Genomic DNA, 22,874 nt, shown 5'->3' on the forward strand with positions numbered 1-22,874 from the left:
GGGGGAAGATATTAGATTATGAAATGTTATGATTTCCGTTCCTCAAATCATGTGCCAACTGAAAGCCCAAAACCATGGCTGTCATATTTCCCTTCCCAAACCAATCAACGAAAACATATGCCAAGATTTTCTTCTAAAATTCAGAATGGAGCATTCGAGTTTTTCGACCTTTCTTGTTTCTCCATTCTCATATATTACGCATTGTGTGCAGATGATGTTATGGCAAAATTCCTGACACTGCAATCGCCGGAAGTCTAGATCATTGGACTCGCAACTATTTACAGGAACGTTTATACAATACAACTTTTGTTATGTTTATTTCATTAGCATCATAGAATTACAAATAGGTAATAAACATGAAAATACAACAAATTCTATATCACCTGAGATAAATAAATATATAAAAAAAAAATGCCTCTGAATATTCCCAAAAGATAAAGAATGAAAGATGAAAAATATTAGCTCGAGATTCCACATGTTATCCTATTAGTATAACCAAAATCTTGGCAATTTGGAAGTCCTTGATACCACATGAAAGGAGACAAATCTCTTCTCGATCACACTTCCAGTTTCCCAAGCATGCTCACAAGAAAAGGCTAATTGAAAGGAGAGGCATGCTAGCAACTCTAGTCATTTTCTGGAAAAGCTCATGTTTAGAAGTATTGTTTCCTCTCATTAGTACCTCATTGGTACCTGAATCAGTTAGTTCACATTGTGCGCTTCTGTCTGTCATAAGTGAAAAGATGCAGCAACCGGTAGTGAGAAGTTACCAAGGGAAAATTGATTTGGTCCAGTTGTCTCTCAAAGAAATCACTTCCCAGCGACTGCGTGACAGATCTTTGTAGCATCAAGGGAAATTATCTCTGTGATGATACCGTGAATTTTTTTCACTATAATACTTTGACGACCTCTTTAAGAGAAAGCACATCATCACGAGGATGAGCTTCTTCCACTTGAACTTCCACTTCATCGCCGATCTGCTTCCCTAAAGAAACCCATGAAGAAGTTTGAAGTCCTACCTGCAAATGGAAACGTATACTCAATAGCAAGACAAGCAAACACCACTCGACCAGTGAATGGGGAAAACTTCAACGGTAATTATGCATAAAATCCCAACTACAAAGTTCCAGGATTCGTGAGGTGTGCAACTTTTGAATCTTGGCTCAGGTGAATATATATGACTTTTGTGTTTTTATCGAGGTAGTTCTTTAATTAGACATTTGACACCGCCCATTTAAAAGTATAATGCAGCTTTAATTTATTGAAAATGCCCAATGTGTATTATATAGTCTGAAGGAATGGAAACCCTTGAGCCTATAACACCATCATCTCCAAGCATCACGCTCAAGATTAAAAATAACTTCAACTACGTAGAAAGGTCTATCAATTCAATATATAGTAAAGTAAAGCCAACAAGGGCCAAAATAAATTTATAAATATAAATAAATAGATAGATGAATAAAAGTAATTCAAAACCTTGATTGTTAAATATGTGGAACATTCCCACCCAAGAAGATTTTAAGAAAGGAGTTCAACATGCTTAATTTTTACAATATAATGATCAAGCACAGTAGATGACAAAGAAATAATGCATACAACATGTGTATTCAAGAGAACTGAAAGCCTATTACAATGCAATAAAGCGGTCGTGGGAAGCCTACTAAATTAAAATAAAGAATCATTCCACTCATTCAGGGAAGGTAAAAGAAAATAAAGAATCATAGATACAGATGCACTTAATATGTTACAGTCTGATTTTCTCCTAGTTCAAAAAATAAACACCAACAGCCACAAATGAGTAGAAATCTGAAATTCAAATAGGGAGGAAGAACTACAATTTGAAATTTGTCTAGACATAGTGCGATAAGATATTTATTCACCACTTCAGCATTCAAATGGAGGAATAGAATCTTTTTAAGGAACAAATATATGCTCTGTCCTGCGAAGCTGGTAATCAGAATCACAACTTGATAAAAGTAGGATGGAACAATGGTGGGATTAAATTGGTGGGGCAACTCCGCTTAGGAAGGTATATATGCAATGACAGTAAGATAAAAGAACAAGAAACACGATTCCGTTCATCATGGGAGGGACTTAGCACATTTCCTGGCTCATTAGTTTCTCCAAATAGTGGCATACGAGAGGTTACACGTAAGGGGACTTCAGCATAAGTAGCTGGTGCGACGAGCTAACTTAAGTCCGGTTTATCTGTTTTTTAATAAGCATCTTCACTAGCAAAGGAAACAACAAGGATTGTTTGCCCAAGTCCGCCTTAATTGAATGACTCAATGTGAGCACGTCAGATGCATTGAGGGGCAAAATAAATTCCAAGGCTGCAGACTAAAGGAGAAGTCATCACCAAAGCTCTCACTTTCAACTGGTTGAACCAAACTGCCACCTCTAAGAAGTCTTAGGACAGGCTGTTATGGCCTGATACTACCCTCAAGTTCAAATAGCTGATATTGATTGTATATGACTTATCTCATCCACAATATATGTGATCTCGGAAAGAATTCTAATAAAATGAACAGCTACACTGCCAAAATAAATTAAATTTATCAGTGCAAAATATCATAAGCTTACCTCCATCAACAGTAAGGCTGCAATCCTATCTTTGATGAATCTAAGGATCAAGGCACGAAATTTTTTCTCTTTCGGTTGTCTTCTCAGGTATTCCAATATCCAATACCGAAGACTACTGTTGCTGAGCCTCTTTACTACTTTAGAATGCATGATTGCCACCGATGCTATTCCTTCCAGCTGGCCAGCTGAGAAAGGAGGAGAATCGCCTCTAAGAAATGCTTTCACCTACATATAAGTGGTATGCAAAACAATACCATGTCAAACCTTTCTTCCTTTTCCTCTAACTAGCAAATTGAAACTCATATTCCCTATAACATAATCAGTGATACAGGACTATGAGCTCATAACAAAATGATATTGAACCAATAGGACGAATTAGAGGTTAAATGACAAACAATATGAAAACAAAAAATCTCCTGGATTACAGTATTAAAAACAAAGAAAGGAGAAAAGTGGAAAATTAGAATAAATGATTGTATATTCTGCCAATCCTGCAACTCGCACTAAACAGGAAAGGCCCCTGTGGCCTGTGGGTGATTCCTGTACAAAATGAAACCTTAGGGCCTGATTGGTTCACTTGTTTGAGAACAGTTTTCTTGTTCTTAAAGAACTAAAAAACAGAAAACAGTTCAAAAATTTTCTCGCTTTACCGTTTGCGGACGACTGAATTAAAAACAGATTTCAGAAACAAGTTTAGAGTTCTTCAAAACCATTTTTAGAGAACGTGGCCTAAGCATTTTTTTTTTTTTCCACTTTCCTCTTTTGTCGAAGAGAACTCCTGCAAACCCAATTTTTTCCCAATTATGCATTAACCAAATATGTTTTCCTGTCCGGTTGCAAGTTCCACACATGTTAAGCAATCAATGTGCTGCTCGGGGTTTTAACTTTCAGAAATCATGAACAACTTAAACTAAATTATAGTTTGGCGTCTAGAAGAACATCCAGATAACATTTTTGTCTATGGTACACCCAAAACTCACCTGATAATGAGCAAGAAGATCCACATATCTACGGATGGGAGATGTAAACTGAACATAACCAGGAAGTCCTAAAACTCCATGGCGAATAGGCTTTCTGAAATCCATCTCAGCAGCACGCATTATTTTAACAATGGCAGAGCTTCTGACAGGTCCTTCAGGAAGATGCGCAAATGCAGACGTGTCAATATTTGATTGAGGCTGTCCTCTGTATGGTAAAGGAATGTTGTTAGAAGAACCGTAAATTGCTGTAGCTTCCCCACAGAGTATCATCATCTCAGATACAAGTCGCATTGCAGGGTCAGCCTGGTTTTCGATATATAGCTTGATCAACGGCTCTGGATCTTCAGGATTAGAAACCTTGATTCGTGTTTCTAATGTGTTTGTGTCAACTGCTCCCTAGATAATACATAAATGGTTAATGCCGCATTAATAATAAGAGCTAAGGGTTTAATTTTGTGCTACAAGAAACCTATCAAGAAAATTAACATTTAAGAAGATTAATTTAAACTTAAAAGAAGCAAAGAAGTTTGTCCATTGAAAATGAGAAGCCAATTTTCAGGCTAAGTCAACCTTTCGTCACTCTTTTTCATTTTCTTATAGACGCAACATTTTTTTAAAAAAATAATTTTTAACAACACTATGCCAAATGCGTTAATTGTATTTGATTTTAATCTTATATTAAGGGGCACCATTTTCTTAAATTTATATAAGGGGCAGTTTCTTCATTATAACATCACTTTGGAACAATTGGATAGTTCACGAAGGTTTTAGGTCAAACAAAATTTGTAAGGAGGTTTTGTGCCAAAAATTGTAAGTGGAGGGGCGTTTTATGCAATTTGCCCAAAATTATAACCATTTTGTGGATGTTTCGGGACGTTTAACAAATTTCATTGCATAATCAAGTCTCCGGATACATGATCAAGGTTATAACGTAGATTAGTTATTGAATCATTGGTTCAAAAGGACCTTGCTTCATATGATTTTCAAAAGCTAAAACACTTCCATTAAAAAACCTTCTTATTAAAACTCAATTTCTTTCAAAACAAATTTTTCTAAAGATCGGGTGTCAAGTCCGGTTTCATATCATCTTTCACTCATGCACCGGGTCTTTGGGATTCGGGACCCAACAAGACAATATCAGGTGAAGATTCCTACAATAAGTCAGAAAGACCTCACTAAATTTCATCATTCTTGTCACATTTAGCCACTTTCTTATTTATAAATACTAAAATCCTTCTTGTAAAAATTGTGGTGCAATAGAGATCCAAGTATGGAAGTCTTTACCTCCATAATCCCACCGAGTCATGCATGATGCCACATGATCATTAATACTAAAACCAAAATCGCCCAAACTTTAAAGCTAAACAACTTTAAGAATATGAAATTCAACTTTATTCCATAGAGTTAAAGCCAACCTGTTGGCGACGCCATTGCAACCGAAGTGCTGCAGCCTCAGAAAGAACTTTCAATTCAACCTCCTCTTCCAGGTTCAAATGAAGCAGCTCTGACGCACTCTCATATGTCAACATATAAGTTGGTTTGATGATGGAGTTATTTACTGTGTATTCTGCAATGCTATAAAACCAAATAGGCTGTAAGATTGACTTCATAAGGGAAAAAAATAGTTTCATAACTTCTGTCACAAAAAAGAGTATTCACATAAAAATTTACAGCTGATCAACAAATTAAAAGCAACTTCACTCATAATGATGATCAACCCATGCAATAATTTACGAAGATCATTCTAAATCAGAAAACAAATATATGATCGGATGATCTTGCCAAGTGATTTGTTTATATGGTCTGCACGTGACAGGACCATTACTTGGTGTAATGGTAAAATGTTCAGGTTGTCATTCACAATGAACCAAAATTGAGCTCGAGGATAGCTGATTTGTTTGAATAATGTTTAAAAAATAGGTTTTTTAACAGGTCCATTCCTTATTTATGAGTGCACACATATGGCAAATAGTCCAGAGAATTCACGGAAAAAAAAATGGGCTCATTTGATTTCCATATTACCATAAAAAAATATTTCTAAGTGGGAACTTATAGCCCACTTATCCAAAATGTTGCCTCACATTTCTAAAGTTCAGTTTACCAACTTCAATTGCACCTATACGCAATACACCAGATCTCAGCATTTGTTTCCAACAAGTTAAAAGATTACCTGCCATCAGAATGCAATACAACAGATACTGTAACAGCATTGCAAAGCTTTCCTTGCTTCAAGCTCATCCCCTCCATGGCAAGTTTCTCAGGAAACATTGGATAAGTGGCAGTGGGCAAGAAAACAGAAGTTCCTCTTCTCATTGCCTCCCTAGAAAGCAAGAACTATATTAAAAAACCAACCAAGGAAATAACAAGTAACAGTGTAATGTGTATGTTAGGAATCTCAAAACTACCTGTCTATCATGCTCCCAGGTTGAACTAAGTTAGTTGGATCTGCAACATGTATCCAAACTTTAATCCGGCCATCCTGCAATCTTGTTGCACTCAGCGCATCATCAAGCTGCATATTTTTGGTCATTTAGAAACTTGAAAGTAATGGCTTCCCAAGCAAAAAATTAAAAAATATAAGATCAAAAAGTTATGTCAAACATGATTTGCCAAATGACTAAATAAGCAGTAAGAAAACATATTTTTACCTCATCAGCCTCATCAACATCAATGGCGTAGACCTTCAGGTGAGTTAGATCAATTCTATCAATCTAGACAGAAGAAACAGTAAGAGAATATTTTGCAGTAAGGATTTCATAATATGAGCAAAAAAATTATAATAGAATATTAAATCTTAATATTTTTCTTTTCTCGGGATCTAGTCTGAATTTTTTTTAAAGCCAGAGGTTTTCACATAAGGAACTGATCTACAACATCCGAGCTCACTATAACAATAAAAAGATCCCCCTATTAGCTCACACAAACAAGAAATCTCTCCACATCAGCTATATAACTTGCAAATTGTGGAGCCCAGGATCCAAGATAAGTACGCCCAGGCTGCTAAGCATTTGCACAGATTAAAGGCTTTATAGCTACTGCATTTGGTTTACGTTAAAGGATACAACAATCTAAGAGGAAATTAGTAAAGCATCCCAGAAAACATGGTACTGAAGACTACCAATTAGAAAACTACTAGAGAAAATGGAAAGTAGAACCTCGTTGAAAATAGCACCACTAAATTTTAAATTGAAATCAGAGTCTTAAGAGCTTCTGGATTAATTTTCTCCATTTTCATGCTTGTAGACTGAACATATTCTTCATAACAGGAAACCATTTTGAATCGCAGACTTCTAGTATTATATAGCATTATGTACTTTCCCATCTGAATTCCAAGATCATTGTAATTTTCTTAACCCCTTGGTAATTAAACATTTCTAAGAACTCCACAATATAAGAATTACTTGGGCTTCATATTGAATATAGTTTGCAGGTTCTTGGGAGGTGTTGATACAACTCAATACTCAACACTTAACTCCCAAGTACTAGGAATCATTTTCTTCAGACCATAAAAGAAAATTGAATTTTTTACAAAAAAAAATTATAAAATATCATGGGGTAACCTTTTCTCCATTTGCTCTATCAGGGACAATGCCCGCTGAAACACTAGGACTAGGATCCTCTCCAGCGGGATCTCTATGCTGAATTCCCTAAAACTCAATCTAAAGGTTTTAATAGTGCCACATCATCTAAGTAATCCAATTTAACATGGGACTAAACAGCAACCAAATTATCTTCAGAAACGTTAATGGAAGACCCATCTGTACTCAGCAGTCTGCTTTGATCTCTCTGCTTCGATTGGCCGACCGACGAAATAGCCGACGAGATGGAGAGAGAAGAAAAGGCATTGGCAATCTGAATTGGCTGCTATGGCCCTTGGAGCGTGAGATCCGTCACCAGTTGGTAACCTAGAAATTCACCACCATCCAAATCAACTTGTTCGAGGATTCGTAGGAGAATTTCACTGTGCCCAACAAGTTGGTGGTGCTTTTCTTCTTCTACTTGTGAATTAAAAAATGCATGACTTCCTGCCCATTTATGTCCATCCATTTTATCCAATCTACATATCTGGTAGAGATGAAAATATGCAAGCTGATGCATCAAAACTTGTAAAGATGTTGTAAATTTATGCCGATTCGCAACACAAATTCTTCTTGTCTGTCTCAACAAAGTATTGTTTAACAGCATCCCTCAAATCTTCAAAGCATCCAGAACCCTCGAGAAAAACTCAATCAACCTTTGGAGCTCTACTCGCGGTATTGGTATTGATGGCAACGAAAGAGAAGAGGTAGGGTCTTCCGGTGGATGACAACCTAGTGAAGCAGAGAAGATTGAGAGAGATCGAAAAACAAAGCAAGGGGAATTTCGGAAAGATCAAAGCATAGAGCAGGGAAATTTCCATTAAAGTTTGGTTGCCATTTGGTCAAAAATAGAGGTAGTGATGCTAAGTGACATGACACTTTTATAACCCTCAAGTCCGGGTTTAGGGAATTCGGGAGAGAGATCCCGTTGGAGAGGAATCAAATCCGAAATATTATAGCTATTAATATTTTCCTTCACCAAGATCGATTTCTTAATGGTCGTCTTGAGGCAGAACTTAAGTGGAATCAAATAGCTTCTCCTTACTAGAGTAACCATTTGTTTAGGATAAATTACACTGGCCTCCGTGAGGTTTTTCATAATTACACTGGCCTCCCCTATGGTTTTCAAAATTACACTAACCTCCCTTCAAAAGCAACCTTGTAACATGGACCTCCCTTTTTAACAGTTGTCGTTAGTCAATAACAGACATCGGTGATGTCATCTACTTAAAATTAGTAAAATGCCAGTATTACCCTTATACCGAACACAAAGACACTTTTTTTTCCCGTAAATGAAAAATGATATGATAATAAAAAAAATAAGAAGTTGCGACCATGTTTAACTTTTCTCTATTCTCTCTCTACTTTTTTTGATGTCGGAGTCTTTCACTTCAGCGTCTACCTTTCATGTTTACGCTCTTTGTTGTTGGATCCTTGGCCATTCGGCAGGGAATTCTGTTATGAATCGATCCTATCTCAGTGTCGCGACCTTACCTTGTCTCAACTTCCATGGAGAAATCAAAAGCTGTTCCATACAAGATGATTTGGTTTTCAGGGTTGATCATCAAAGCATTAAGGAACGTGAATCTGCTTTGCGATCATGTCTGGTAGGTCGTTTTGATAGAGATGTGGGGTGCATTAAAGGGATTGAGGCGTGGGCGACGAAAGTTTGGAAGGTTTCGAGCAGGGTGAAAGTTTCTTCCCTTCCCGACGATCTTTTTCTGTTCAGGTCTCCGTCGGAGGTTGAGGCTTTAAGGGTTTTGGATGAAGGAAAAAAGAGATGGGGCGAAGCATTGTTATCCATCAACATCTGGTACTTCGCAGTTGGATGTTCTGCTGTGAAAGATCGAAACATACGAAGGGTGATGTTGTTTGGCTTACCTCTTCATCTTTGGTGCCATAAGTTATTTGAAGCAATCGGAAATTTATGTGTTGGATTTAGAGGTGTTGAGGCGGACGTTTCGGCTACCGAAGAGAGAATCCTTCTCTACTTCTCCGCCGGAAAAATGATGCCGGAGTATGTTTTTGTTGAGGATCAAAGAGTGGCCTTTAAGGTCAATTTGATAGAGGAAGTCACACCTCGTATCCTCCCGAAGTCTTACTATGGCGTAAGGGAGAGCCCCCACATCCCGCATGTTGCAATGATCATCAAAGGGGGTCGCCGGAATTTACAGCTCCATCAGGGCCCCAAAGGAAAGGGCCGACCGCATGCCCACGTGCCTGAAGCAAGTAGAAAGAGTAGATTTAGGAGCCGTGTCAATCACGCCCTTGATCGGCACCCACCTTCTCATATTGACTGCTTCAAAGATCACCAACCACATGGCCGAGATCGTGGCATTAATGGAGCCACTCATGCAATACCCAATGTTGGGCCTACGTATGGGCCCGAAGCACGTTTTGGGCTTTCTTTGGCTAATGGGCTAACTCATCACGGCCCTCAGAAGATTAAAAGGGCTATTAATTAGAGGCCCAGCAACCAATTATCAATCTCTTCCCTGAATGAGAAGTCCAGCTCACATAATTTGGCAAAGCCCAACCGTGAAGCTGAGAGTTTGCGCAATGGGCCACATCCGAGCAATCCAAAGACAAAGGTTACGCGGGGACCCATTTCTTTTCTTAATTAAAAGCCCAGCCCACCTTTTTCTCATGATATAAGCATCTCGCAAAGTCCACGCTTAAACGGCCTCTCTGGAACTATCTGGAACTCGCCGGATGTAACGACCCACTCCACCACATGGTATGATACTGTCCGCTTTGGGCCTGAGCCAGCACGGTTTTGCTCTTGGGCTTCACCCCAAAAGGCCTTATACCAATTGGAGGTGACACACTTACATATAAGTACTTCACCTTTCCTCTACCCAGGCGATGTGGGACTGTGCACCCGTAGCTCGCCAGTGTGGTAACCTGACAGTGTCTCTTGCACCCACCCACGGCACACCCGCCCACAAAGTCATCAAAATCCAACCCCTTGGAGGCCCGACGTCCCCATCGGCACACTTCCGGCTGTGTCAGGCTCTGATACCATTTGTAATGACCCACTCCACCACATGGTATGATACTGTCAGCTTTGGGCCTAAGCCCGCACGGTTTTGCTCTTGGGCTTCACCCCAAAAGGCCTCATACCAATTGGAGGTGACACACTTACATATAAGTACTTCACCTTTCTTCTACCCAAGCGATGTGGGACTGTGCACCGGTAGCTCGCCAGTGGGGTAGCCTGACAGTGTCTCTCGCACCCGCCCATGGCACAGCCGCCCACAAGGTCATCACACCAGAGAAGAGAAGTTGGATGAATCTCTCTGCTACCGCGGCTGGTGAAAGACCTATCGAGAAGGGGTTTCGTCATTCTCAGTGTTGTGCCAACATTTCTTCTACATTCTTTTCTGATAATTCACAGCCGAAGGGAAGCACTAGATTTCCGTCTCGGAACGCTCATAGTAATCATGGAGTTCGATGGTCAAGAAAAGAAAAGCAGAAGTGGGTTCCTTCTAACGAATCAGGTATGTCTTCAGATCTTCGGAGCCCCATTATTGTTCCACCCTCTTCTTCTACCCCTTCTTGTGAGGTGTTGCGGGGTGATGTAGATGTTACGGACAAGAGGGTAGGTTGCTAGTTCTGAATTCTGAACATAATGTTGGGTTGAATGGAAAGGAAGTTTGCAAGTTTGCTTCTCCTGGGCAGTTGGATATCAATGGTAGTGTAGTCAAGGATTTGTCTGAAGAAGTTACGGTCTGTGTGGGAAGAGATTTGCAGTTTCAGCTGTCCAATGTCGAGGCTGTGGCTCTGTTCAAAGAGCTTCGATTAAATGTTGCGTTGAAAGGTCTTAAATGCATGTTTTTTGCAACGGATGAGGAGAATGAGGTTGGTAGTTTTGTTGGATTGGGGGACTTTGTTATAGATTCAGATTCTGTTTATGAGCATGACAGAAAGATTGAAGAGAAGATGATTGATGACTTGGGGTCTATCCAACAGGTCTGCTCATTACACCTTGGCTGGAGAATGACTCTTAACATTTTAGTGGAGGAACCCCTGGCAGTGGTGCGACCTGATGATGAGGTTACTGATTTAGGGAGAGATTGGGTGGTTGATAACATCGGAGCTACTAGTGAGCTGACTTCATCTATTCTTCAAGCAATTGTGAAAGGAAGTGAAATAGCAGTCACTAATGAAGTCATAAACACGAAGCCCATATCGTCCTGGAAAAGGATTCAGGAGATTAAGAATCTCATCTCTGACATCAATTACGACAAAAAGAAAGGCGGAGTCATGGAAAGGGGCAGGACTAGGAGTAGGAGTTTAAAGAAGGGGGGAGGGGAGTTAATCTTATCTGGTTTTTAATGAAGCTACGAATCATTAATTGGAATGTTCGTGGTCTCAATGACCCGAATAAAAGGAGGGTGGAGAAGGTTGCTTTAAGGAAATAGGGGGCCCATGTTGTTTGTTTGCAAGAAACCAAGATGGCATCCATTACTGACGGGGTGGTTAGAAGTTTGTGGGGAGGAAAGTTTGTGGAATGGGAGGCCTTGGATGCTACAGGTTCTTCGGGTGGAATTTTAGTTGTGTGGGACAGCAGATGGTTGTCTAGAATGAATGTGTGGAAGGTTAGATTCTCTATTTCTACTGAGTTTAAGATGGAAGAGGATAATTTCAGATGGGTCTTTTCTGGGGTCTATGGTCCGATTGTTGATAATGAGAGACCTATTTTATGGGAGGAGCTAAGTCATGTTCAAGGACTGTGTTCTCTACCCTGGTGCTTGGGTGGGGATTTCAATTCAGTCGGATTCCCGTCAGAGAATCTACGGGGGGAAGAAGGTCCGCATACATGGATCAATTTTCCGACTTCATTGATGAGCACCTTCTCATTGATCTACCAATGGAAGATGCAACCTATACTTGATCTAATGGTAGAGACCCAATTACTCTCTCAAGACTGGACAGATTCTTGATCTATGGGGAATGGGAAGAAAAATTCCCGGATGTTGTTCAGACGGTATTAGAAAGGGTTACCTCTGATCATGTTCCTTTAGTTTTGGATTGTGGGGGCTTGTGTTCTCGAAGAACCCCATTCCGTTTTGAGAATATGCGGCTAAGAGCGGAGGACTTCCAAGGGAAAGTTCGATCTTAGTGGGAGGGAGCGATCGTTACAGGTGCGCCCAGCTTCATATTAACACAGAAATTAAGAGCTCTCAAACTCGCTCTTAAGCAGTGGAACAAGGATTTTTTGGGAACCTTGAATGGAGGAAGAATAGAGTCTTTGCTGAATTTTCTGAGATTGATCGATCGACTTGAGGAGGCGGGCGGGAATGTGGAGTCTCTTTGTACTGGGAGAGCTTCCTAACAGGTAGTTCTTGCTGAGATTGCTAGTATAGAGGAGATTTCGTGGTGATAAAAATCCAGGACTCTTTGGTTGAAAGAGGGAAATCATAATACAAAAATTTTCCATAGACTTGCTAATGCTTATAGAAGGAGTAATCACATAGGACGTATACGGATGGAAGGTGTGGAGTTGTGGAGGGAGGAAGAGGTGCGTAGTGGGATCGTTTCTTTTTATAAGAAGCTTTACACAGAACCTTTAGATTGGAGACCCAAGCTTGATGAACTCCCTTTTAAGGCTATTTCTGAGTTGGAGAGAGATGGGCTAGAGCTTCCTTTTACCGAAGAAGTTCTAAAGGCCTTATCCAGTTGTAATGGGGATAAAACTCTGGGGCCTGACGGGTTTACTATGCGTTTTCTGATGGAAAGTTGGGCGGTTGTGAGAAATAAAATAATGAGTACCTTTCAGGAGTTTCATTCTACTGGTGTCTTTGAGAAGTCACTTAATGCATCATTTATTGCCCTCATCCCCAAGAAAGGAAGCGCTTCTGATATTAAGGATTTCCATCCTATTAGCTTAGTGGGTTGTATTTACAAACTCATAACTAAGGTGCTTGCTCAGAGAATGAGAGAAATTATGGATGGGAATATTTCAGACTCCCAGAATGCCTTTGTTGGAGGACGAAAAATTCTTGATTCAGTTTTTATTGCCGGTGAATGTGTAGATTCAAGATTGCACAGTGGTGTTCCTGGAGTTCTGTGCAAACTTGACATTGAGAAAGCTTATGATCATGGAAATTGGAATTTTCTACTCTATTTGCTTCAAAGAATGGAGTTTGGAAGTAGATGGAGGACATGGATTGAGACATGTCTTTCGTCTGTCAAATTCTCAATTCTTGTGAATGATTCTCCTGCTGGCTTCTTCTGGTGCACTCGGGGTATAAGACAAAGTGATCCATTGTCATCTTTTCTTTTTCTTATTGTTATGGAGGGCTTAAGCAGACTTATGCGCAGGGCAGAGGATCTTAGTCTCATTAAGGGATTCCAGGTAGGAAGAGATATTGACCATCAGGTGGAGATTTCTCATTTGCTATTTGCAGGTGACACTCTGGTTTTCTGTGACGCAGATGTGTCTCAACTTAGATATCTGAGGTGCATCCTAGCTTGCTTTCAGGCAGTTTCCGGGCTAAAGGTTAACGTGGCTAAGAGTGTGCTTGTCCCGGTTGGGAATGTTCAGGACATCTCTTCTTTTGCTGTAGTTCTTGGGTGTAAGGTGAGTTCCTTTCCTATTCCTTATTTGGGTTTGCCCCTAGGGGTCTCTTCCAGGACAGTGGGGAGTTGGGATTCTGTGTTTGACAAGTATGCAAAGAGGTTGGTAGGATGGAAGAAGCAATATTTGTCTAAAGGGGGCAAAGTAACTCTTATCAAGAGCACTTTATCAAGCCTTCCCATATATTTTCTTTCTATATTCCAAATTCCATGCTCTGTTGCTGATAGAATTGAAAAAATTCAAAGGAACTTCCTTTGGAGCGGAAGGGGAGAAGAGTTCAAGTCTCACCTTGTTAGGTTAGAGCAAGTATGCAAGCCTATAAAGTTGGATGGTCTTGGTATTAGACGATTGATTCCTTCTAATCAAGCTCTTCTGGGTAAATGGTTGTGGAGATACGGGAAGGAAAGACACCGCCCTTGGCATAGATTAGTCTCTTGTCGATATAAGGAAGACATTGGCGGATGGACTACATGTCCAATTTCTATCGCGGGAGGAGTTGGGGCTTGGAAATCCATTCGGAAGGGATGGGATGCCTTCTCTTCTCATATCAAATTCAGAGTTCGTGATGGTAGCTGCGTTCGTTTTTGGGAAGATCTTTGGTGTGGGGATCAGCCTTTATGTCGTACATTTCCCAGACTATACAGTATTGCAGTTGATAAACATGCCAACGTAGCTGACTGTTATCAGCTTGATAATAGTGGAATTACATGGAATGTTCATTTTCGGCGTTCATTTCAGGACTGGGAGTTGGAAGAGGTGAGCATTTTCTTGGACCAATTGTATGCGCAAGAAAGAATTGGCAGGGGATATGACAATTTGACATGGATTCCCTCTTTTCACGGTGGCTTTGAAGTAAGATCCTTGTTCTTATGTTTGTCTAATTTTGTATCCTATGATTTCCCATGGAAGACCATATGGCGCTCTATGGCTCCTACTAGGGTGGCATTCTTTGTATGGACCGTTGTTTGGGGTAAAATTCTGACGATAGATAATTTAAATAAAAGGGGAAATTGTTTTGTTAATCGGTGTTGCCTATGCAAGCAGGATGGGGAGTCAGTAGATCATCTCCTAATGCATTGCTTTGTAGCGCACGATTGCTGGAATCTTATTCTTGGCCTGTTTGGCATGTGTTGGGTAATGCCACGTTCTACTAAGGAGTTGATTCATGCATGGAGAGGTTGTCGTGTGAGTAGGAGTGTTCGTGATTATTGGAGATCTGTCCCACATTGTGTTTGGTAGTGTATCTGGAAGGAGAGAAATAGTAGAATGTTTGAAGGGAAGGAATCGTCTACAGCGACACTGAAACTTTTTATTATTCGTTCTCTCTTTAGTTATGTGAAGAGGAGTCCTTGTTTCTCTTCTGATGACTTAATTACTTTTTTGGATTCTTTGGGGCCTTAGACCCCGGTTTCTCTAATGTTTATGGGACACGTTCCCCTATTGAACACCTTTTTTAATTCATTATTACTTACCAAAAAAAAAAATGAAAAATGATAAATTACAAAATACCCAATTATTGTATGTGATGTATATGAATATACTAATATATATATATATATGCAATTATGCATATAAAACCTTAATATCAAATCTCTATACGTATTCCCTCTCTCTTAACAAAATTTTTCAAATCCAACCAGTAAGAATACACATTGAATTTAGTATATGTATATTAATATATATATTAGAATTTATAGAGATTACCTATATATGTATATACCAGTCCCATTCTCTGTCAATCTGCTTGAAATAGACATCTTGTTGGATAATCCAATGATTTCACGTGAGGAAAAGGGTGTTAATGTAAGGGGTTGATAAATGATACATGAAACCTCTATGATTTGGATCGTATAGAAAATAATACAATAATTGCTCTGAGCAAGAATCAGAAATGGGATTAAAACTCCTTTCTTTTTTTTTATAAGTAAAAATGTATTAGAATGCGTTCAAAAGGGGAACGCATCCTAAGTCACACAATTCTTCTCAAAGGGTGCCGCTCTCACACTCCAAGCGCGCTCCCGCTTTCACGCTCCACGCACGCTCTCAAAGCTACACAAAGGCCAAGGCCAAAATTTGAAGCACGTATGATGAGTATATGAAGACACTACAATGTCATCCATGGTATCCTCTATTATTCCAGAATGCAATACTAGGAAGACCCAAATGAGGTCTTTCCCCCCAACCCCAACCCATTCCCAGAATCTTTTCTGAGTCATGACCAAGACGAATTCAATCTACTTAATTCCAAACATTTTGGGAAAAAATTGCTTCGGCAAGGACTCATTGAAACACAACAAATTCAATCTGCCAAAAAAAACAAAAACTTGTTTGCAGATGAATTCAACCTACTTCCAAACTCAAACTCTGTACACACACACACACATATATATGTAGATGAATCACAATCCAAGTCCACCCGCACAACACCAGCTAGCAAACCAGAAACACAATCTGATAATTCACCACAAAATGGTGGATGTTGTTTGTGCGGCAGCGGCAACTCATGAAGTTAAGTTTAGAGAGAAGAAAGAAAGATGTTGGTAGTACGGTGGTGTCTACATCTTTGTCATTTTTTTTTTCATTCTCCAATTTTAGATAAATTCAATGACATATTAATGAATTAAGATTGGGTTTTGATTAGAAACTAGAAAGTTCTAGAGAGAAGAGAGAATTTTATAAAGAGGAAAAGATATTCGCATCTTGTTATTTTAGTTTTGATATTTTAAGGGTATTTTGGTAAAATTACACCATTTGTTAGCCTAATTGACGGTCCATTTGTTACAAGGGTGGTCCGTGTTACAAGGTTTGCTTTTGAGGGGAGGTCAATGTAATTTTGAAAACCATAAGGGAGATCGGTGTAATTATGGCAAACCACAGGGAGGTCAGTGTAATTTACCCTTTGTTTTACTATACAAAAGAAAACATTTACTCGAGTGTTAGGATCAGTGGAATTTTTACTTCATTTCATACGTGCCAGCTGTGGCAGGTCAACACCTCATAGTATATGGCAAAACATGTCAATATGGATATTCAAGTTCTTGAGCCTAAACCCGAAAAGAATGTTCCTCATAAATATTTGAGAAGGAATGCCAAAAAATATACTAAAAATCATGTTAATGGGGGTTAACATGCAAGTAAAGTTACATGTATATGTTTCTTACAAGTAAAAATCCGAAAAATATTAAGTCTAATAAAGCTAACAGAACCTCACAATTACTTTGTGCTACTTCCCTTGAAAATTTTCTCAGATGATGAGTAACAACACACATGAGAAAGTAAATTAATGTATATACCTTGCACAATACTTTAGAAAATATTAGATCTATTAGAAACAGAGAGCAAGCTTACAGCATCTTGATCAGATGAATCTAAAAGAAGACTCTCAGCAGCTGATATAATCCCATCTGAGTGGTCCGTACGAATGTTTAACTTCAACAAATCAAGGTTGACATGTACTGGAAAGTATCCAATATCTATGAGTAGATTTACTGCTGAGGTCGCTGATTTAGCCAGTCCCATTGCCTTCAGGATCTGCCAAAAAAAAAAAAAAAATTTATATATATATATATATATATATATATAGGTATCACACAGGTAAAAACTGTCTCTCTCTCTCACACACACACACAAAAAAACATACTAGGTCTGCAGTTGATATGTGTGAACGTGCGTGTGTGGAACATGTAAATAAACAACGGATTTGAAGAACATCATCGCGTTTTATTTCTCTTCCAACAAAATATCCATCCAGCTTAGTTAGTGAAAGATTCATCAGAATACACCATCACCACACAATAACAAGGTCAAGTTGGCAGAAAAGTTACCACCCCTGCTGTTTTCTTTTGGTCATCATTTTTGCATGCATCAATTGCATATGCTTCAAGGGACTTGATTCTGTGTTGAAGTTTCTCTTCAACCTTCCACGACGATTTTGGGGGTTTAGCATTCAAAGGCATTGCCTTAGCAGATTTCAGTAACTGTACAAACTCCTCAAATTCCTTATCAGCGGCCTCTTTAGCAAGCTTCCTTCGTAGGAGTTCTTCTACCTAGATTTTTTCAAACAGATTTAATTCCAGCTTTAAAAACATTAGCAAGAAAGTTAGCTAATTAATATGCATGGACATCCATCATACATCAGCAAGTAATCTCAATAACTTAGAACAAAAAAACAGTGTACTGAGCACCATCAGTATTTCAACCTTTTGTCAACTAACAAAATTGAGTAGAGCATGGGATTTAATTATATTAGGCGTCAACACCCCACCCCACCCCAAAAAAAAAAATGAACTTTAGATGGTTAAAATACTGAAGAAACATTTTATTATACTCAGAATCAGAACCAGCAACCTACAAGCTTTAATCACAAGTAAAAGGGGTTGGTATTATAGATCATATTATGATCAATCAGGGATTAAGTTCTACAATTTGTCCTCCCTCCAACATCACCCTCCATGATGGAGACTATTGTTGTTACAGCTCAACATAAATCTTCCAGTACTACATGTATGGACAATTCTAGTCAATAAGAATTGCTTAAATAACTTTTTCCCAATGTTTGCACTTCCTAATATCCCATTCAATCTTTTAGAGAAACAAAAACAATGAAGCTATCCATATAAAATACACAATTATTGACATCATTTAACGCTCATTAAGGACAGCAAAACTTGTGCACCGGTGGAACCAAGCATGAACCAATTCAACACAACAAACTTTATATCATAAAATATAACACGTACCTGCACAGTAGGTCGAGGCCCATAAGATATATCACAAGAACCTTTGCTCTCCAGCACTGTGAAGTAAATTTCATCTTTTGATAGCAAAAGATGGGCACAATAGCTCTCAAGAGGCTCCGAACTACCAAAAATTATCTGTTAGAATGAGCTAAAGGTCATTAGAGGAACAACAAGATATAACTGTGAAACTTGAAAGTTATACCTCAGCTAATTCTTCAACTGTCACTGTCTTGTTGTTTTCAAGAAGCTCAACCCAAGCAAACTCGAGCAATGTGGGATCCTGCACCAAATAAAAAGTCTAATAAATTTATGAGAGAAAAATCACATATTGTCACTATCCTTTGTACTGCTATGAGAACCAACCAAGTTACTATGAGCTCTCTGAATAAAGTTTGATATCTCTGTGTGGTCAAAATTATCAACACCAGGAACAATGTAAGTAATTTGTTGTGGTTTGATGGAGGTTATGACACCATTCTGCATCAAAGAAACCAAAAATGCAATGAGACTAGCTGATAGCTTTCTAATTATAAAGCAATGCAGGGGGGAAAATGGGTTTCAACACCTAGCGACCTACTCAACATGCCGCAATAGTTGTTTCTACTAGAACCTGATCTGAGACCATCCAGTTCTTCTTGCCATCAGGTTTCTGAGCAACTGCTAGCAACACCCTTTCAGAATCTTTCTTGAATTCCAGCAGCAGCCCTTTCTGCAGTGCTAGCTTTTCAAGTTTATCTACAAGAAGCTCCCCGCTGCTGGTCAATCCCATTCTGCAAGTGATTCAATTACACATATAATTTAAACTCACAACTAAAAAAAAAAAAAGCATAATGTAACAATTTGTCAGGAAAATGTGTTAAATTACGGGCTGGAAATTAGTGTGTTACATTCACCAGTATCTCATGTAGACATCTGACCCTAGGTAGACAATCCACATAAAGCCATTTGAGATTTGGACTTAGCTGTTGTTAAAATATTATTTGCTAAGCACAGCGCATTCTAGGGTTACCGAATGTATGCTGAAAATGTCACAAGACTCACAACCCACCCCGACCCAAGTAGATATTGTCCGCTTTGCACACTCTCCTCTCCGTACTCACAGTTTTCCTCAAAACGTGTCTACGTAGTTAGGGAATGTCCACACAAATAAGTGTCATCAAACCTCTCCCCCCAAGCGATGTCAGATGTCACAATCACTGTCCCAAGGGACCCAACGTCCTCGCTAGCCTGACGCACATGAGCTTGTGCACGTCGCCCATTTCCGGTTAGGGATTGGCTCTGATACCATTTGTCACGACCTACCCCTCTCCTCTCGGTACTCGTGTTTTCCTCAAAATGTGTCTACACAATTAGGGGATGTCCACACATATAAGTATCATCAAACCTCTCTTCGCATAACAACTGGTTTTTCTTGTGATCAAGGGATTTCTTTCTCAACCTGAAGTTTGTTCAGATGTGGAAGAAATACAAGTAGGCATCTCTCTCTCCCTCTCTCAAATCTTATTAAAAATCATGGAAAGATTGGTGAAGTTGCTCCATAGGAAGTTCTTTGCAAATCTGTTTTTTCCTCGTATACCCTTAAGAAACCATTAATAAGATTTGAAATGGAAACCGATGTACTAATCTGTCATCAGATGTGATTCACAGGGTCTGTTAGTCTCGTGTGGTTTTGCCCCTTTCATTTTGAGAATTTTCTGCCTGAACTCGATGCAGACTGGTTGCTTTTGCATTATTGCTTTCACATCTTAACACATGTAAACTTGCAGCTCTAGCGGTTTGGTTATGGATATATCTTTTTCTTTGCAAGGGTGAGTGAGATCGTTCCAATTACTCCTTACTTCATTATCAATCCTGGTTTCATTTTCTAATTTGTCACACTTACTGGAGAACTATATTGCTCTTAACTCATATAGTATTTGCTCTTTTCGCAATTAGACTAGGATTTTCATCCCTCATGGGTCCACTCAATAGGATAGGTTCGATTTTCCACTTGGTACTATTGCTTCATCTTAATCTATTTCTGGCCCACTGAATTTCATTGTAGATAGGCTGAACAGAATCACTAGTCCGCTATACAATTGAAACACCTTTACGAAACTACATATCCATAATTCACATATAGACGAAAGCAGAGCTCTTACACACGCTAAAGTCACAGAGACTATACATACATAAACACATAAATATAAATAAACATGCTTACAAAGAAGTGATATTGTAGAAACATACTTGTTACTCGCACGAACCCTCCTCCTTTTGCGTAAGGCTTCCAGCTCCTCCATGACAGTTGCAACAAGACTTTGAACGGAATATCTTCGAATGCTCCCATGGCCGAATAGATGTCGCTCGGAACGAATAATTGAAAACCTAAACCCTAATTCGGAATGCCTACGATACTGCAAGGACCTGAATTGGTGCAGACGACATCGGAAGACGGCGCTAGGTGGCGATGAAGCAGAGCGGAAGATTGAGCAGCTGTTAGCGGCACGAACTGCCATCGCCACATGCGAGAGCTAGAGATTGAGAATGGCAGCGTTCATGCAGAGAGAAAAAAAATTGTTGGGGAGAGATAGAAAGAGAAGAACCCTATAAAGTTGCTTGAGGATGAGAATCACCGGGGTGGGGGATTTGATTTGGAGAGTTGAGACTCTTGGCTTGTTGTGGATAGAAAGCCTACATTACAAGCTTGTAATACTGTGTTCTCAATTTAAAATACTCCGTAGCTAAATGCCCCTTGTGGGGATTTATTTATTTTTTTTCTTTAGTTTATGATAGGGGTGGTGGACATTAGATCCATAGTGAGCCTGTCGATGGAATTGTTGGACTCATAGATCGAGTGGATTTAATAATGCGAAATGAAATTCATAGTTCACTAATTGCATTACCGATTATGTAGTTATAAATGTGATCCAATTTGTAATTCCATCAAATTCAACCTTTTAGATTTATGATGTATTAGTTAATAATTATTTAGTGACAATATATTAGTTAATCTTTATTTAAATATATGAATTAATGTTAAAAATTTGAAATTTTATTTATTGTGCTATGGTTAAAAAAATAATATTATTGAGCTATTTTGGAAAATATCAATTCGTTCGATTTGTCCGCGAATTGATGACTGATTCGAATTTTCCCAGTATGGTAGGACCGAATTGAATTATAATTAATGTTTAATCCAATCTGATATGTGATCACACTAATGTGTGTGTCACTAGAAAAATAAATAAATATCATTAATATTACGATATATAATATAATTTCATACTTTATGTTATAAGAGTAATACTTATTTTAAGGACAAATTACATTAATTTTTTCATATTAATTTTTTTCGTTCAACGTTTATTATTTTGACTTTTCCTGATTTTGAAAGTAGAGGGAAGTTTTATTATTTTAACCATTATAACTATTGAAACTTTTTTACTATCCAATTTATTTGAATTAAAAACTATAAAAATCTTATTTATAATAGTCAATGAATATATATTTTTAAAAAATGAAAAATATTGAGAAATTTAAAAAACTTTATAATAAAAATTATTATTATTATTATTATTATTATTATTATATATAAAACTATCTAACAACAGCCCAACCCAATTTGATTTTTTTTTTTTTTCTCTCTTTTAAAAATGAAATTAACCCAATCCATTCATTAATTCCAAACCCAATCTCCTGCAATACTATACTTTATGCTCGGTTTGGATGGAATCATTTGGAAGGATAAGAAAATAAAAGAAAATAGATAGCGTGAACTGTGTTTTGGTTGTCTTAACTCTTAAGTGAAAGAAGAAAAAAAAAAAAAAGAAAACAAAGAGCAATGATAGAGAAACTTCTAACGAAAAAAAATATCAAACCTGACATGACTTTTGACAATTCCATTACGTGTAAGACACTAACTTCTTGTCATTACTTGGATCTTCTCTCTCCCACTTTTCCTTTTCCTCTCTCTTTCTCTCGGTTTCTTATATATCCCCTCTCTTTCTCTCGAAATTTAGTGGTCAAATTTCTCCTTTATGACCGATGAACCCAAGAGATAAATTATTGTCTAAAACTGAGAATGAGAATGGTTCAACAGCGTTTGGATTTTAGGTATACATATATTCAAAGTATTCTAGGGAGAATACTCAAAATTTATGTAAGATTACACCTCCAACGAGGTAACGAATATAAATACCTTCTTCTCCTCGCTCATTTTTCAAGATCACCTACTATTCTCTTCTCTTCTTGGCATTCAGAATTCTAATTCATATGTCTTCCGTGAAGAAATATTTCCAATCTCATATGAGAAATATGCACAAGTTTTTTTTTTTTGGTAAGTAAATACGAACAAGAGTTGCCATTACAAGGCATATTGATCTTTTACAGAATGAAAATATATTTAGAGAAGAAAAAAAAAACAGAAACA

The 22,874-nt window shown here is 38.3% G+C and overlaps 1 protein-coding gene across 2 annotated transcripts; it reads right to left on the reverse strand.

The window, feature by feature from the left end:
• Window positions 1–245: 245 nt before the first annotated feature.
• Window positions 246–21,155, reverse strand: LOC132293553 (ribonuclease II, chloroplastic/mitochondrial). 2 transcript variants are annotated; one of them, XM_059791089.1, is made up of 14 exons: window positions 20,693–21,155; window positions 19,074–19,233; window positions 18,827–18,940; window positions 18,666–18,743; window positions 18,464–18,598; window positions 17,549–17,770; window positions 17,073–17,255; window positions 6,212–6,274; window positions 5,969–6,075; window positions 5,734–5,883; window positions 4,979–5,138; window positions 3,564–3,959; window positions 2,584–2,808; window positions 246–1,019 (listed from the first exon to the last, which is right to left on the reverse strand). In XM_059791089.1, exons 1-14 carry the CDS (start codon window positions 20,959–20,961, stop codon window positions 891–893), a joined length of 2,391 nt encoding a protein of 796 aa, XP_059647072.1. In that variant the 5' UTR covers window positions 20,962–21,155; the 3' UTR covers window positions 246–890. The 2 variants fall into 2 exon arrangements, with proteins under 2 accessions (XP_059647072.1, XP_059647071.1); XM_059791088.1 differs by having other exon boundaries at window positions 18,666–18,761.
• Window positions 21,156–22,874: the final 1,719 nt, after the last annotated feature.

This window comes from Cornus florida, unplaced genomic scaffold (assembly GCF_030987335.1).
Source record: "Cornus florida cultivar Cherokee Brave unplaced genomic scaffold, ASM3098733v1 CherokeeBrave_3.0.0_Hap2_Chr02, whole genome shotgun sequence".
Lineage (NCBI taxonomy): Eukaryota > Viridiplantae > Streptophyta > Magnoliopsida > Cornales > Cornaceae > Cornus > Cornus florida.